This window comes from Etheostoma cragini, chromosome 24 (assembly GCF_013103735.1).
Source record: "Etheostoma cragini isolate CJK2018 chromosome 24, CSU_Ecrag_1.0, whole genome shotgun sequence".
Lineage (NCBI taxonomy): Eukaryota > Metazoa > Chordata > Actinopteri > Perciformes > Percidae > Etheostoma > Etheostoma cragini.
The window spans coordinates 3,389,858-3,408,450 of NC_048430.1; the positions used below are offsets into that span (position 1 = coordinate 3,389,858).

Below are 18,593 nucleotides of genomic sequence, written 5' to 3' on the forward strand. Positions count from 1 at the left end.
TAACCAGCGTTCTATCCCACTGAGCTATCTCATCTGACTCTGACACCTGCTTTGATTTAGTGGAGGACTTGACTTCTTCATGTTGGGTGTTAGACCTTAAATGTAGTACATCCAACAGTGTTTAACCAACAACCGTCAGAAGAGGTCATGGGGTATTTTTTAAGACAAAAAATGTCAACTTTTATCAACTTTAATGGCATGTACAGTGTAGAGAGTACATAATACATACTTCCACTATTACTTACTTTTTTATTTAAAAAAAACATGACATACAATACTCTGCCCTCTGCACTCATCTGGGGAGAAAAGGAGAGTGTGTTGGATTATTGTGGTTCAGCACATTTCTTTTTCTTAAGGAGAAATAAAAGACAGCTGACACAAAGACAAAGTGTGTAACAAATGACATGTGTGATACATATTAATATCAGGGCTGCAACCAGGGGGGGAAAGAGGCTGCTGTGCTGCGATGCTCTGGATTGGTCTGCTTAGAAAAGTCCTCTTATGAATATAATATGGTACAATAAACATACACATTCTGCCTGCATGACTACTTTACTTTAGATACTTCCTGTGCAGTTAGCAGCATAGAAAACATCTTAAATCTAACATATTTGAATGCATGCCTCTTGTATCTGAGCTTCTTTACACTGGAGTTTTGCTACTTTTCTCCACAATTGTAATAATTATCCACAAGTCAAAGAGTACATTGTTTAAATTAAAAAAAAGTAAAGAAAGTTAAAGGTAACATTACATCACAATGTAAACAGGCCTGACTCAGTTTAAAAACTGGTTTTCAGCAGGTTCCTGTTCTGTGATAGAACACAATGTTTGCCTAAAAGATGTTTTTTTCTCACCACTGTCACACTAAATGCTTGCTTGTGGGAAATTCTTGGGTCTGTGATCATTTAAACAGGGCTGGTCAATATATTGATATTATATCAATATTGATTATGACGCTGGATATCGTCTTCAATTTTGGATATTGTAATATTGTGGACAGTAGTATTAACCCTGACCCTGGTTTTAAAGACTGCCCTACAGTAAAGTGATGTCATTTTTGGAACTAGCTGTTTTATTGTTTGCCTTTACCCACTTAAGTATCTACATTATAGTGATTATTTATCAAAACTCTCGTTGTGTTAATATTTTATGAAAGCACCAATAGTCAACCCTACAATACCACCATCAAATATAATTGGTCGTAAATATAGTGATGTTTGATTATCTTCATATCGCCCAACTCTATTACTATAGTATAGTATGTCAAATAATTACACAAAAACAACAACATAAAAAGTCATAGTATAGGATATCTAAAAAAAAAGTCATAAAAAGTCATAGTATGTAAAAAAAAGTGACAAAATATAGTATGTCAAAGTCATTAAATCATAGTAAAGTATGTCGAAAGAAATACAAAAAAGGTCATAGTATGTCCAAAAAGTCATAGTGTAGCCTGTAACATGAATTTAAAAACTCTGCACCAAAATTATTTATTATTTATATTAATTTCAATTTAACTGTCTGTCATGTTAACCCCAAATTACAAATAAAAAAAATCACTAAAATCATAAACTGTGTCATTATGAAACAAATGACAGAGCCAAAGTGTTGGTCTGTACAGTTGTGCTGTTAGTCGTTTTTTGGGACGTGTGATCACCCTAGCAGGGCGCCTGGATAGCTCAGTTCGTAGAGCAGGTGCCTTCATGTCTATAACTGTCCTGTCAAAATAAAGGCCTAAAATGCCCCAAAATGAAAAAATAAGTGATATGCTGAGTGGTAAGAATGACATGCCTGATGAAATTAGTACTGTAAAATGGACATGGAGACTGATGGAGATAATGTAATGCATTAGATAAGACTAGAATACAGACAAGATAGATTAATGCATCAAATGTGAATCTAATGTGATTTGATGTTTTAATTAAACTAAAAAATAAATAAATCTATTAGTATTTTTTACTCACCCCACTCTTGTCCTCATCTTCTTTCTCCAAGTTGTCTTGTTGGGTTAGTGACAGCCTCCGGCCTTTCTTCAGCCAAGAGTTTGGGTGGAGGCCCCTGTAGCCTTTTAAGGTCCCCCAGTTGAGTGCGTCTTTGGGTGGGGAGCCTTTTGGACATGTTTCCAGGTCTGGATGTCCACCAGAGGTCAGAGCAGAGCTAATGGTTAGAGGTGTGGAGGGGCCAGAGGAGGGAACAGATAAAAGGGGCGTGCTGAAGGGCAGATGTGCCTTGGCTGGCTGAAGCCCCTGTCTGGTCGCCCAGGTGTGGTCACTGCTGAGGGAGGGCAAGGAGTCCAGGGAGGAGCGGGTTTGTGCAGGAGAGGTGGCGGTGGAGGAGAGGCAGGGGAAACTCACTTCCTGAGCTCCATGCAAGGTTAATGCGGGCTCAACTCCACCCCTCCAGGTCTGACCTCTGGAGTGCGTGCAAGTGAGTCTGTGGATGCTCGGCTTCTTGGAGAGTTCTTCTTCTTCTTCATCATCTTCATCCTCGCCAGAGAGACCATCAGTACTCCCTGAAACCCACGGCCGGAACTTGGGCACATAGGCTATAGCCGGCTCTGAGCGCCGCCGCTGTGTGTGCCGACCATCCGGGGACAGGGAGTCCAGGGTGGAGGTGTCTACAGTCAGTGCCTCCTGTCTCCGTCCTCTGGCTCTCCCCAGTGGGTGTAACTTCAGACACTCTGGGCTGTCAGTTTGGGTCTGGTGTAAGTCTGGGTCTGTGTCTGGGTCGTAGTCGCTGAATGTGAGGATGGAGTCCAGGCTGCCTTGTAGTGGTTTGGTTCTGGTGTGCCCTCTGCTACAGAAGCCCGGTGAGCCCCCGCTGATGTTGTCCAACTCGTTCTCTAGACTGTCGTAGGATGAGTCTGTATGAGGGTACAGCCACGAGTCTAATGGTCCAGCAACAGGACCCAGAGTTGATGCAGAAGAGACAAAGCAGAAGCAAAGACATGTAGAAAGACAGGTGAGAGACAAACTGTTGCAAAAACATTGCATACTGGCTCTGTCTTCATAGCTCAGGATTTACGAAGCAAACTAAATGTGCAACTTCTAGCCAGTAAATACTTGTCATCATGAATAATTCTACTCATGATTTTTCCACAAACATGTAAAACAAATATATTTGTAAGTCAAATCAAAAGACCTCTTTTCATCCTAAACTCAGTGACATAAAGTATCCAATCAAATGGGATTTGGGGCTGCACTTGACCATAAACTCAAAAACCATAAACCATAAGCTCATAGTAGCTGGCAGTGATATCATGGTCACACCTCTACTACCTATTTGTTTCTTCCTCATTTAAACATGCCGACTCCGTGTTTACGGTGATGGATTACTCAACTCATTAATAAAACAGTAGATATGCTTACTGCTATCATGTGTCCAAAATGTTTAAGGAACGTTCTCAATGGATGCAGGAGATGTAACAAAAGTATAAACTATAACATAAATGTTTAATCCCTCTTGAGTTAAAGACATTTGTGTACCTGATCCCATCTCGTCAGCGTTGAGTCTGTGTGGCTGCCCTCCAAACAGGGAGGAGGGATCCTCTCCCAGAATCTGCTGACAGTGTTCAATCATAAACTTTACCAGCCCACAAACCTGCCGCAGACAGGAGGAAGAGAGAGGTTGGTATTAAACTAGTGTAACAACTGAGATTCAATGATAACAACAGTGAAACAGTTGAATTAGCATTTCTCAATGTTCATTGTCAAACTAACTGCAGTATTGAAACTTTTCAAGGCTGCGGGGAAGCACTCTCCTATCGCCTTCTTTCAGCATTTAAAGTACATCTTTTCTGAGCAGCTACTTGTTACAATGCTTAATACTTTCTGGAACCAAGTGCTTTGCAGGACATCAACCCTGACGTTACTTAGTTCCCATCAAACTGTTCATAAATATACAGACCTTTTACACTTTCTATAATGCTGATTGGAGACATTCCTGAGAAAAGCCTAACATGGTTTAAGGTGTTAAATGTGCTCATTAACGGGGGAATTAACACACACATAAACATGTTGATCTAAAATAACTTTCAGTTGGCGGTTTATGCAGCTTAACATTTGCGTGAATAATACTTCTAACACAAACATAACCGCACCATTCAGTTAATGAGGGCCAGGTTTTGGAAGTCAATATACAAATTTTCCAAATCAGTTGGCTAAGGCTTAATAGCTTGGTAAAGCAAATTGTAAAAATGTATAGACCAAATTACTTTAGAGGCACCTTTAGAGGCTCAGTTCTTGTCACTGCGGCCGCAGGTTCAATTCTGACCTGCAGCCCTTGGCTGCATGTCATGCCCCGTCTCTCTTACCTTTCACATCTTCAGCTGTCCTGTATGATGAAGGTCCTAATTGCCCAAAAAATTATGTTTTTTATGACCTGCAGGCAAAACTAAGAAACCTCTTTGTTGCTGAGCTGTGACTTGGCTTAGACAGACTGATTTAATTGTGTTGCAACATTAGAACAATCCTGTGTGTCTAAGTGGAAATAGGAGGAGTAGCCAAAGTTACAGCAACCAACTCTTTCTAGGTCTGGGTCAAATTCCACAATGTATTAGTTGTTAAAGTGATATTTTCTTGCCCTGTTTTACCTTCTTAGTTCCTTCTCCCTCTACCTCTGGACTACAAGGCACTCCAGGAGGCCAAAGCATGCTGGGAGCAATGCAAACTGATAAATTGTAACTTGTCATCTGGTTCTCGTGGGCGTTGCCCTCGATACCGTGCAGCATGGCCAACAGGTAGCGAAGCAGCAGGGCGTTTTCTTTGGGCAGGCGACAAATCATCCTGTAAAAAGAAAGACATAACCGGAGAATAGGAAGAGAATAAAATTGTCAGTATTTAAACATTGCCAAATCTCCAAACATCTGGAAACCCCTGCTGTGGTCCATTATCCACACTGAATATCCATCCACCCACCCAGTTTCATATGTAGCTCAGTTGTATACAACATATGTAGTAGGGGGTCCCAGCATTGTCTCTCTTTCAGCTAAGGTGTCCTTGGCCTAAAAAACGTTGAAGACCCCTGGTTTAAAGGAATGCCATCAAATGATACTAAAAAGGTAGAGTAGCAGTATAGTGGGAATGTTACCTCTTTACGTCCTCTAGTTGTTCTTCCTCCTCCTCCTCTTCCTCCAGCACGTCCATCCATTCTTCATGCAGCTCACAACCCAACAAGCTGCTTGGGATGCTGCGCAAGAAATCCTGAAAACAGGCCCAGGCAGTCAATCCCACCAGCCTTTTCTCCAAGATAATATTGGTCTAAAAACGTATTACTGCTAATCCATACATATTGTTTATTACTCCTCTTTGTTCTTGTATTTCCAAGTAGTGGCGTTAGACATTTCTATTACTTGGGATAAGTGAGAGATGTTTACTCACATACACTGCAATAAAAATGACGGCTGAAAACAATATAAATCATTGACATAAATAAACTTGGCTGGTGAGTGGATATGACACATGCCTTTGGTGTGGGAGATCTGGGTTTAATTTCCACTGTGATACATTTAGACACTTAACCCATAGTTGCTTGTGACCTTTGACATAAATAGTAATTGGAAATCGCTTTGGATAAAAGCGTCAGCTAAATGACATGTAATGTAATGTAATATAAATGAGAAATCTTGCTGTGTAAGTATGTATATAGTTAAGGCACTTGTGCAGAGCAGCTCTCCATTATCCCTCCAGATAATAAGAGATTATAATCCAGATTACATTAACAAGAAAATCTAGGCTGTGTGCTGCGAACATCTTGTCCTGCTATCAAAGCTAAATAGCATGTCACACACAGGCTGAGTAGGATGGAAGCGGATTAATTTTGTGCTTACAGATGTGGGTCAATAGGGTAACCAACACAGTGATACATACATGCTCAAAAACTGTCATGATGATGTGTTGTTGCTATGACACATTTTTAAAGCCCCTTGATTTGCAGTAAAGATGTACATGAAGATGAGGGCCTAAGTGCTTCTTTTCTTTATTCCACCTTTTGAGGTTTAACTAAAATATACACACACACTTATACCATCTTACCTTAAAGACTCCAGCAATGATAAAGATGTGCTCTCTAGTCAGAGGAAGTTGAAACTCGCCACTGTCCAGAGAGTCCCGTAGCTCCCTGACAGCCCGAGCCCCTGCCGGCCGACGGAAGATCCCCCGCGTCCAGGAACCCTCGTGATACAGAAACACCATCATGTCCTGGTGAGGGAGAAGAGAGTGTTTGCAGCCGTTTCTTTACCATAACAATAGATTGAAAAACAAGTACTGAAAGTTCAATTAGGCACTCCTGATGTTGTGCCAACTCACCAGAACTGGCTTTGGCAGAGCATCCTCTACACAAATGGAGCTGAGCGGCTGGTTGAACAGGCAGCCGCGGGCCACGCCGGCGAGGGGCAGTTCATTCAGGTGGGAGGAGGAACCTCGCCAGAAGGCCCAGGTGATGAGCGAACGCCTCCTTTTAAATGGCTTCTGAGAACACTCTGAAAAGGCAACCACAGAATGCATGAGCAAAAACACTCGTACTATTTTTGTTACTTTTCCTAGAGGAATAATGACCTCACCTGGAGAAACATGCAGTGCTTCAACGACTCTAGGCTTCATTATGAACTGGCACTGCTTGTACACCTGCATCTGCTCCACCTGCATGGCCCTCTGTCTGTCTCCGCCACCTCCCTGAGACATTGTGTGTCTCACATGACTCATCTGGATACTGAAAGGAAACTCATGACCTGATACAGAGGACAAGAGGCAGAATCACTCCCTGGAGGCTTGATATAGTTGCTATAAAACATAAACAGTACCATAACATCCTATTATTAGTCAGCAAACACACACACTTCCACCCGCGGGAGCTAGATTTTAAAACACACACTCTTCTCTGGGAATGAATGGTACTAGTGTGTCTAAAAAACCATCTGTCATGCTCCCCTTTGGAAATGCCATGTAGCAATCTAATGACAACAACCGGATCTGATGATATTTTGTTAAACTGGTCTAGAACTCACTCACTGACCAATTAGAGGATAGGGGGTGTTGTCCCTCTTGGAGATGACCCACAGCTCGAAGTCCTTCACATTTCCCTGGGCATAACATAGACGAAGATGTTAAAAAAAAACAAGACACACCACTTTACAAGGCCTCAGAGAACAAGATGCCCACAGAACCAATCAGACTTTCACTTTTCACATGCCGTGTGTTAAAATCACATGTAACTTGCGCAACTGAGCTAACGTTGGGCTACAGGGCTTCTGTTCCTCTGTTCTCTGTGTTTGGTAAGAAAGTATTTGTACATTCCATGTGAGGTTCTGCCATCACTGAGGATGTTTTGTGACGAGGAGTGAGTGGAGAGAAACCAAAGGTGTATCTGATGAGATCTGATGGGACAGTAAACGGAGTAGCTATCAATATTTGGAAGTTTATAAATCTGATAATTTGGCCAATGGTCATTTGAAAAAAACAACTAAACACACAATCTTGATATGATACAGATCCCTTAGATATTATGGGGTGTGTGCGCGTAACTAAACAGGTACACAGTTGTGGTTAGAATTACAGTTTTAATGAAAACAGACTTCTTATAGCTGCAGCCTTTCACAAACAAATTATATGTTTTATTAAAGATTTTATTGCTCCCTGACTTACACTTACGTTTTTGCAGTATTAAACATATTCCTAATTCTGTGATGCAGGTCAGCAATAGATCTCAAGTGTAATCAGAACTGGAGTCACAGTAGTCAGGCGTTTTTCTTTAAGCTATAACTAATAATCTTGTCCTCAGAGTGACGCTTTTGAAGTGAAGTTTTCTTTCCTATTCCCTATGGGGGGAGCAAAATGGAATGCATTGCACAAATACCTGCAGGCTTATATGAACAAATGCAAATGCAAACAAGTTCAGCAACAGTTTCAGACAATGTAAACGGGCAGCTGAATAAATAAGTATACAGTAAACATGATGAATACATTTACAGTATTATTAGGGGGAAGAGTAGGATTCTGGTGTGCACACACACACAGACTGTGCAGATATACTGCACTAGGGCTGCTCCATTAGAGAAAAAATCATAAGCACCATTATTTTGGTCAATATTGAAATGAATTATTATTTTACACAATTACTCATTGACTTTTAGTTCAGATGTTGCAAGTATTGAACTTAAAAACAGTGAAACAAGTCATCAATTTACCCTTCATACTTTCCATCTTTTCCCCAAAATAAGAGTTAATAATAAGAGCCAAACCCACAATTGCAATTTCAAATTTAGATTAATTGCAAAGCCCTGTGTTCCACTTAATGAATGCAAGAGAAACACATTTTGTTCATTACTCACTATGATGCTGAACTGCTGCAGGGCCAGTCGGACCACCTCATTGGTTGAATCGGAGTTGCTGACAGGAAGCGTCTTGGTCTAATCGGGCAGAAGGACATACTGACATGGGATCAACAGGACATCACCTACTCTGGACAAAAAGTAGCACTGCAAACATACATGAATCACTGGAAGAATGAAAACTAGCTTTAAATCTTCATGTGAAGATTACAGCAAGAACACATGTAAAAGTAGAAACCTCAAAATAAACTTACAACAGCAAAAGTATTGATTCCCTTCCCGTACACTCTCAGAGGAATGGTTTTAGGTTCTTCCTTCTCTTTCTCTTCTTTAATGCGACTGGAGAGGAATAAAAGAGGGAACACGACCCGTCAGATTTCTCTTCTCTCCACATAAATTTGGACACACTTTATGTTGATGCATGAAGGCGGAGTTTACCTTTTGAGGAGGGAAAGCCATTTCTCTTTCTGTTCTGCGGAGCTGAAGCAAACATAGAGAGGAACATCACACCTGATCACAGTCTGTGTCTAGTAAAGATCCATATTTTTTTTCTAACTTTTCTCATCTACCTCACTTCCTTCTCCTTTTGACATTTTTGGCGGTTGGAAATCAACTTGGTGTGCATACCACCATCTTCCTACCTCACCTCCTTCATCACTGACTACATTTACATGCACAAAGTATTTCGGTTTTTGCCCTTATTCCAAAAAAGACAACATTTGGACTAAGCTGTTTACGTGGTTAATGAAAGTGAATATCACACTAATATTCCCGCTTACATGTAGCTGTGCAAAATAGATTTTTTTTTAAAGTTAACAGCAGTAGCGGACTTGTTGGACCGTGGGAACACAGCGTCCCTCCTTCACTCTTGAAAAGGTCGGCGTAGCAGTGTGTGCGCATATCAAAAAACCTGTTGATATCCAAGTCTTTGATATTGTTTAAAAGTAGCTGTGTTTCTCCTTCTTATTGGGTTTGCATCCTTGCAAACTGTCGGTTGGTTAAATTGTGTACAGCAACCATAGCAGTGCACAGAGATGACCCTAAGCCGTAAACAGGCAAGAGGCCATAAACTGCGGTAAAACCCCAGATTAAGACGCATATTCCGAATGAGCTCTATACATGTCCAAAGAATGCCGCTAAAACCCAAATAACACCGGAATATCCCACATAGATTAATCTGAAAATGCTGTATTGGGAAAAAGGCCCTATTGGGAATATTAAACCAAAATATGCGGTTTATATGACCTGTATCAAATTCGGAATATTGTCATATTCGAAATAATAGTGGAATATTGGTGTGCATGTAAACATACTCACTGATTGGTTTCAAGTTTCCACCCTGTCACCCCTAATTACCTGAATAAAATCACCAGGTCCCTCTCTATTTACTACTCACTCATTTGTATCCCCTCAAATTGGGCGTAATCCGGCATGACGAGTTATATTTTGCACTTTAATTTCTAATAAGATGTCCAAGTTATTTAACTGACAGCTTTATTCTTATTTCTTAAAGATGGACATGTGAGCATATTGATATGAGAATATCTAATTTCTATTTGTTTGTTTTTTCAGATTTACCAGTCAATGTGTGTCGGTTTTCTTTTACTTATCATTTTGAATTAAAAAAATGAATGTGTTAAGTGGTCTATGTTGCTCATGTATTCTGACTGATGCCCCATGATAATATAACTTGAATCACTGAAGGTGAACCCTCCTCCTTAACAGTGTTATACATAACATTTGAATTTCCGGTTAACCAGGATAGATGGGATATCACTCACCAGCTCTCTATACTGCGGCTCGCCCTGTCTGTTTGCAGCTCATTTGGCATTTAAGGTCAAGTTTACAGCATTGCCAACATGCACTACTGAAACACACACATTTTACAGCCTGTGACATGAGGCAGCGTGAACATAAAATATTAACCTGAACAAAGTTTACAGATAGTAATTTTCCATCTGATGATCTTAACTGACCTTTAACAGCAAACGAGACTAAGAGCGCTGTGTTTATATAGTTCTTATTAATGCCTCTGCTTGGGTCCGAAGTCACAAATTGCTTTTTCGGCAGGAAGGCGGCGCCACAGAGAACACATTCTGACGGGTCACAGATTTCGGCGTAACACCGGAAAAGCCTATGTTAGTGACACGCAGGTAAAAGGAAGGAGATTTCTTTATACGTGCCTAATTGTATTTTATTTTATTTTAGAAATGATCCACTTTAGTTATGGCTAATACTGGGGGGCAGGGCTATCACATAAAAAAAGGAAATAAACGGGGCCGCGAGAATCAACACAAATGAGTGTTTCATATAGCCCCTATAACTGTCACTTGGACTGCCATTAAAATATCTCATTGGATTTGGTTGAGACCTTCAGAGCATTGTGGTTTAAAACAAATGCGATTAAAAAGGCATTCAATTAGCAAGTCTGTGTACAGATTTATAACAACATAAATGTGAACACATATTAATGTGTGTGTGTGCGTTACCTAAACAAAGCAACACAGTTACAGGTAGGCCAGCCCATAACAAAGCTCCTCTCTGGGTTTGTGCTTCCCTCACACACCTCGTCCATGCAGCCCGCCGTCCACATCTCACACACACACACCTGGGCCTTCTGCTTGAAGTGATTGGCTGATCTGGGAATTCAGAAAGAGCCACAAGAACTGGTGTGACACCATACTTACCAGGTATCAACCCAATTCCCCAATGATGAGAACAGCCAGAATGTTCCACGCAAGGAAAAAAAAATACCACATGCACACTTGTGCTTACTTGGCTTTGGCGATCACCAGTATGTCGCTGAACAGGAAGAGGTGTCTGTCCTGAGTCTGCATCCCGGTCTTCAACTGAGCATGTCCGTGGAGAAGAAATGACCTATCAGAGCCGGTGAGGAAGGACTTGACCAATGAGCAGGTCTCTGGGCACACAGGAACCATGAAGCTCTCTCTGGAATGCAAACATGTAATGTTGTTTTTAATAGCCAGCTGATCTAAAATTGTTCTTCTGAACAATTAAAAAAGTTAAATTGTATTTACTTTTAAATGCATTTGTTTATCAAAGATTTAATTGTAGTTTGTTTAGGCATTGCTACCGAATCTCATGAATCTGTCAGACCACATTTCCCATAAACTCCTTTGCTTTATGTTCATTTTTCTTCTCTTTCTCGTGGGTGTTAACTGTTAATAGTATTTGTACAAATGTCTAAACCTAAATGTGTCTTTTATCTTGTTAAAATACTAGATGTTGCACCTTAAAGTCTCCTCTCAGGTGAAACATAACAAAGTTGAGTTTGATCTGTTTTGATAAAGTGTAAACAACAATATTGTCTTTAAAGTCTGAAGATTTGGGACACCAAGGGATTCAATACACTCTGATGCAACTCGTGATCCCACTTTTATGTCAAAGTACCTCGTCCAGTCATTGTGTAATAGCGTAACTTGCTTTAGAACCAGCGTGACTGACTGGTAATGCTAAGCAGCTGCTAACTGATTTCATCAAACCTTTCTATCTTATAAGGAGATGTTTTGAGGTTGACAGACTTAGTTTATCAGAAGGCATGTTTGCTGGTGACGTCGCAGAGTAAACACAAAGCCTCAGTCAGCCCCTGTCTCTCGAGTGCCATTTTATTAGATTATTCACTTAAGATCTCTGTCTCTCTCCCTCATCACTAAATACAAAATATCTTCCAAATACTGACGCATAGTGCATAGTGTTCCATTTTTTTAAAGATTATTTTTGGGCCTTTTTAGGCCTTTATTGACAGGACAGCTGAAGAAATGAAAGAGGGGGAATGACATGCAGCAAAGGGCTGCAGGTCGGAGCCGAACCCGGGCCCGCTGCGTCGTGGAGTAAACCTCTATATATGGGCGCCTGCTCTACCAACCGAGCTACCCGGCACCCCATCATGTAAATTATGTTATGTAATAAGTCCTGTGTGCAGTATGAGGTCAGGGAATCTGCAGCTTTCAGAAAGTCAAATCTAAAAAGGGACAGCAAAACATCCTTCCAATGATGCTTTTCCCAGGGAAGATAAGAATCAGGATCTTCTGCTCGGGGCACCTGTTTCCATTAGTGCATGTATGGGTCCTATTTGTGCGTGTGTGTGTGTGTGTGTGTGTGCGCGCGCATTTTGGACCTGTGTGTAATGTGTAATACAACAGAGTGTAAAAATATAATTTTCCTTTGGGGATCAATAAAATATGTCTTCTTCTTCAATATAGGATAATAGCTAATGTGTTGTGTAACTTAATGCAGCTTTATCGTACTAACATTATTGATTGCTTTACTGTTGGAATTTCTATTTTTATTTACTACTTCCAGTGGCCAGGTCACCATTTAAAGGAGTAGTATTTTCTGAAACACGCTTATTTGATTTCACTCCAAGAGTTAGATAAGAAGATTAACAATTAATCTGTCTCTCATGTCTGTTATGTGAATATGGGTTTAATTTAGCATAAAGATGGGAAATATGGAGGGACAGCTCACAGCTCAAAGTCCTAAACAGTAAACTAAAAAGGAATACAAGGAAGATAAAAAAGAAAAAACAAAGAATCAGAAAACACAGATGTAGGGACACCAAAACCTGCATTCAATAGATGTGATGTTTTAGCATTAAACTCTCAGCAAAATAAAGAATAAGCATATTTCCCAAAATGTCCATCTATTCTCTTCTGAATTTGATGTTTAATAAGCTGAAACGTTGAAAACTATTTCTTTATCTGACTCACTTTTGTAGACCTTTTAATGCTCACTGGATTGATTTATACCAAATCAAAGAACAAATAGTGGTTAAAGAAAAAAGAAAATGTATCTATTAATCATCTGAGAAAATTATTATGATTATTATCTTGAGGTATAATTTCCTATATTAGTGGTATATTGTATTAGCCATGTCCACACTTGGGGTGAGCGTTATGTGACAAAACAGAGCCAAACACCTTGTCAAAAGTCTTTGACAGAAGAGGTTGTTGGTTGGTGGGTGTAGCTCAGTGAGGGACCCCACCTCAGTCGGAGCTGTTTAATGAGGTCGTTTCTACTTCACTTTTCCTGTCGATACCTTTAAAGGCAGAGCTATTAATAAATGCCTGATCCTCTAATAAGTCTGGTTACAGAAGGATTATCTATCCAAGTGGATTCAACACCTCACTCTGGGCTACGCCTGGAGCATGTGAGTGTGTGGCTTCAGGGTTCAGTGGCCTCTGTGTAAGTGAACTGGATGCTTCTGAGGATGTTATAGCCCACCTACTTACCCAGGTGAGCGCTGCTTGGTGACACTGAACAACTAACACCTGCAGGTTACAACATACCACCTGGGATGACTTAAACTGGAGGACGTCCCTCCTGCCATAACAAACTGCTCCGTTGGCGTTAGATCCAGACTCATTTGCGTGAGTGCGCACACGTGTATAATTATTGTGTAGTGTGGTCCAGACCTACTCTATTTGTAAAGTATCCGGAGAGAACTTTAGATATGATTTGACACTATTAATAAAATTATATTGATTGTGGCTGAACGTGACTTGTAAACCAAAATACACGTTTGCACCATTTACTTTTTAAATCAAGCCTCAGGCCTTTGAAAGAATTTTAAAGTACCTGGAGAGAGTTTTGGACCTGATGAGAGCCTTAGTGATGACCAGAGACGGGGCGGACTGGCGCCGACAACTCTGAGACTTCATCCGCTACAAGAGACAAACAGAGACAAGAATTATCTAACTCAAAATATTATCCGACCACTGCCTTATTAACATTTATGTCTCCAGGGTGTAAAAGGAAGCCACCTGAAATTTCTTTACCCATGTCTTGACCTCTCTCACACTTCAACTACTCCGTAAAGCCATGTGGAAATGTGTGGAAATGTTTAAGTGTTGAAACTGTCTGTCATACTGTATATCATTTTGTTTGTGGTGGTACAGTAATCACATATTCCTAACCACAATTTAACATTATCACAATGCTTGAAACATACAACATTGAAAATTGCGATATTACACATATTACGATATTCTGCAATATACTGCAAATTATTACACTTTATCCAACTTCAAATTATGTCTCCAAAGGATAACTCTGTCAACACATCACTTACATTTTCTATCTAGTGGGCTGAAAAAACTAATTCACTTTATCATTCTAGTACCAAAACGTAAAATTATCATGTGTAATTTACATAATTAAAGAAAGATACTTGGCGTCCGTGCATCCATACACTACTGCCTAGGAAAATATTGCGATACTATGCGGTATCGATTTTAAGCAAGTCTTTAAGTTGAAATTAAATAAGGCTAGAAACAAATATGGCACCTTAATGCTATATTAATCATGTGCTCCCATTGTACTGCACCCTACCAGGTGCTGCTTGCAGCCCTATTAAGATCCTATTTTTCTTTGCTGGATCCTATTATTCCTGTTTCCCCATGAGGGTCATTAAAGTTTTATTTAATCTAATTGTAGAAGGATTTGTGAATGTGCAGCAAGGTGACAAGCAGCTATTACATAAACACAGTTTACTCATTGTATGTCAGATTAACACCCTGTGACACCGTCGCCTACTGATACCTATTATGTTGAGTGTGGTCAGATGGATAGGTTGGGAATCGAATGATTTAGTTTTTTGTTAGGTTTTGTTTTATTATTTTTTTTGTTTGAAGTTTCATGATTGAATTGATAGGTGTTTATCCTCTTGATCTTTATTATACATTTTATATTTTAATGTAACTCTATTTTATCCCCCGGTGTTTTATGATAGTTTTTTCTGTTCTGTAAAGCACTTTGTAACTTTGTTGAAGGTATATAAGATTTCTCTCAGTCGGTGTTGTTGGTTGTTGCCGTAGTTACACTTGTCTTTTCAATGGGTCTTGATCAGCAAGACCACACGCCAAAGTGGTTGAATCTCAGAGAAGTGTGGACATCATGTGGGCACTATGTCATTCCTTTTGCACTAAATAAAACTAAGGGAATCACCAACATTTTTACTAATTATCCTGAGGAGTACATGGAAGTTTCACGGTAATCCATCCAATAGTTAAGATATTTCAGTCTACACCAAACTGGATGACCAACTGACTGTCGTCACAGTCTCCAACTTGTCTGTAGGCGTCCAAAAAAAATCGAAAACTCCTCAATGAGAAAAGATCATTCTCACCGCCAGGCCTTTCTGACATTTCACAGTGTAATACCATTGATTTAGCAGGGTCACACAGTGGTGAAACATTCTTTAGGATACACACCAGCCACAACATGACAATGTTACCTTTCACTTCTAAAAAGAAACCAACATAAGGTAACATGGAGATATGGGGGGGAAAAATCTACTGAGCAACAGCAGCCCAGCTCTTACACCGTTGGCTGTATTACAACACACAGCAGTTAAAGAGGAAATTCATTCATAGACTGTTTCCAGACGGTCAAACTGCCAGCAGGGGCCACAGGTCAGAACCTACTGGAATTCAACTAATAGAAGTTGATAGTGCAACTACAAGCATTCAAATTTTAACTAAGAATTTGTACCCATAATGACAATAACTAAAAGAAAATGAGAACACAGACCATATTGAATTGAACCCAGACAGTCTGATTCTCATTAAAGTAAAACATTAGGGCTCTTCCACTGAGTTTGCTGGGCTGTTTAAGAGATTTGTTTTAATTTCAGGTGGAACTGCACATCTCAAACGTTCATCTCAAAAGTGTATTTCCTCATACTGTCATAGTCCTTGCAGGGATCCATGGCATGATGGTGATATACTGTATTTTTGTATCTGTTTGAATCAGAACATACAGATGAAAAGCTGTAGCGGATGTGGAATCAATCATTAATGAAACAAGGATGCAGCACAGGGCAACAGGAAAAGTTATCTATGCATTATAAGAACTTTTTGCAGCCACTAACGTTACTGACTGTTAATCAAAAACTAATGATATCAGCAAAGTAAGGGAAGTAGCACTGCATTGAAACAGAGGGGTAATGTGTAGAGTCTGTCAATTCAATTTAATATTATTTATAGTGTCAAACCATTGTGTAGAATCATAACAGGTAACTCCAATATTGAGCGGGTAGAGGCCACACAGGGACCAAACAATTCTCCCAAGAGCCACTGTACTTCGTACGACGGCGGATTTTGAAAACAGGAAGAAACTTGAAACAGAACCCGGCTCTAGGTGGGAAGTCAAATTAACTATAAAGGTTTAAGAAGACCACACCCAATGGAAAGTATAACATCTCAAATAATCACAAAGGGCCGGGGGGGTTTACAGTTGCGTTGCAACTTTGATTCTGATTAACCTCCTGACAATTTCCTTGAATAACTGATTGGTCGCTTGGTAGATGAAAATCAGAAAATAGTGAAAGCAATGTTCGTCTCCAAGTGTGGACTGGTGGCTGGAGAGGTGCCAGTTCACCTCCTGGGCACTGCCAACGTGCTCTTTAGCAAGGTACTGAGGGCAACCCCTTCACCCTTACATCTCTCCATTAATGCATGTATAGGTCCTGTGTGTGTGTATTTTCAAGACTTTAATAAATCGTACTAAAGCACTAAAATTATTCCTTATTTTTCTGCTCCTTCTGTGATGTGACACACTTAACAAATACTACCCAATATTTATACACGAGGATGTAACTTTGGTTTAAGAAATAGGGGGGACAAAACAGGGGGTCTGGGGGTCATCCAGCAGAAAATTGTTTCAGATTTGAATGTGATTTTCTGTATTTCTACATCCAATTTATCGCAACTATGGTGATACAAGATCCAGGAAATAATTGAGTTGACCGCAATAATAAATTATGCCAGAAAGAAAAGTACTAAACTATGTATGAGAAAAATATTGTTACAAGCATTTTAAGTAACAGATCCATTTTAAGTTTTAGTCGTTGACTGCAAAACTTTTACATTTTTAAACACTTAAAATCTCCATATCTGCTCACATCTCAAGGGGTTTTTCAAAGAAATTGTTACATTAAAGATGTTTAACCAACTGATATGTTTTATGTTAGTTGAGTTGTTGGCTATTGATCGCTAATAATTAATAACCAGTATAATATTGTTTATGGTCGCCTGTTATTTTGTACAATTTCATCCTATCTTTTTTCCAGGGACTACTCGCCCGTTACGATGGTCTTTACGATCTCAACTTCTCACCACCATTCATATTGCAGTTACCTCCTAGAAAAAAATATGATTGTTTTCTTCATAACCGATAATGAGTCCAAAGGTAAACAAAAACGCAAAAATAACAGATTCTTATTCTTTTTTTTTTTACAAACGGTATGACCTGGAGACAAACTGTTCCTCCTTTGCGCACTCAGTTTACATGTCAAACTCTTGAAACCAAAACTATCCATTAACTTAAACAAGGACTGGGAACACTCGTAGAAATGTTTCAAACATAGTCCATACCTGTTTGTTTTCTTGCTGTTCATCGCCTCGGCAGAGGCTGTCCTGTTGCTGCTGTGGAGACATGTTGTCCATCCAGCCTCCAGTCGCCCTACGGCTCACTGTCCCACTGTCCTCAAGTGATGCAAGGGAGAGAGAAATCCCATTAATAACGTCTCCGGATGGAAGGAACCATCCCAACACAAGCTTGTTAGTACGTCAATTTTAAAACTTTAAGTCTGCGAGCATTTAGGAGACTGTGAACTTCGAGGAGGGAAAATAAACTGAATAAATAAATGAATTAATAAATAAAAGTTTAAACACAGCTATCTCGCTCTCCTTACCATCAATGAAAGACTGTGCTGTGACTAAACGCACCTCCTGTCTGGATTATCAGTCACTGTGCCACTTCTTAATGCGTCTTTACGCGCAGATCTGGGAGGCGGCGCCAATACACTGGAAAAAAATAGGTCCATCTATTTTTAACCAAAATGCGCCATTAATTCGGTAGACAAATCAGATTTCCGCTAAAACAAACAATGACAGAGGATTGTTAGGTAAGACTAGTGATCAAGTTTGATTACAGCCACCAAACTGCAAAAGAAAAAATATATATTTCAATCAACATCAGTTTAGAATTCACTGCGATCTATTAGCAGAAACAAGACCATTCTGTGAGTAGATTAGATTTATACAACCCTGTTATAGAAGCTTGTAACACCAGGTGACAACATTATCTCACTTCATCCAATGTAAAGTTGAATAAGTGTTAAATATTGACTTTAACTATAGAATTTTTAATGCTAATATTTCCTCAACTCCTAAAACAAAAAATTACATAATTACATACCATTAATGGTTTATTGGAAAATATTTTAGCATTAAATATTTAAACA

The 18,593-nt window shown here is 39.7% G+C and overlaps 1 protein-coding gene across 2 annotated transcripts in view; it reads right to left on the reverse strand.

Moving 5' to 3' along the window:
• The window catches only part of LOC117939597 (rho GTPase-activating protein 20-like), a 21,448-nt gene extending 3,210 nt beyond the window's left edge, over positions 1-18,238 (reverse strand). The window contains exons 1-16 of one of the 2 annotated variants that reach the window (XM_034865047.1): positions 18,042-18,238; positions 17,722-17,827; positions 13,925-14,010; positions 11,102-11,275; positions 10,816-10,965; positions 8,765-8,806; positions 8,581-8,665; positions 8,327-8,404; positions 7,012-7,078; positions 6,560-6,727; positions 6,306-6,478; positions 6,033-6,197; positions 5,089-5,201; positions 4,592-4,784; positions 3,486-3,600; positions 1,965-2,887 (exon numbers count right to left, since the gene is read on the reverse strand). In XM_034865047.1, coding sequence (XP_034720938.1) covers positions 1,965-2,887; positions 3,486-3,600; positions 4,592-4,784; positions 5,089-5,201; positions 6,033-6,197; positions 6,306-6,478; positions 6,560-6,727; positions 7,012-7,078; positions 8,327-8,404; positions 8,581-8,665; positions 8,765-8,806; positions 10,816-10,965; positions 11,102-11,275; positions 13,925-14,010; positions 17,722-17,793 — 2,604 coding nt within the window. In that variant the 5' untranslated portion in view covers positions 17,794-17,827; positions 18,042-18,238. Of the gene's footprint in view, positions 1-1,964; positions 2,888-3,485; positions 3,601-4,591; positions 4,785-5,088; positions 5,202-6,032; positions 6,198-6,305; positions 6,479-6,559; positions 6,728-7,011; positions 7,079-8,326; positions 8,405-8,580; positions 8,666-8,764; positions 8,807-10,815; positions 10,966-11,101; positions 11,276-13,924; positions 14,011-17,721; positions 18,018-18,041 lie in introns of those variants that run through there. The other variant, XM_034865046.1, reaches the window with a different exon arrangement.
• Positions 18,239-18,593: the final 355 nt, after the last annotated feature.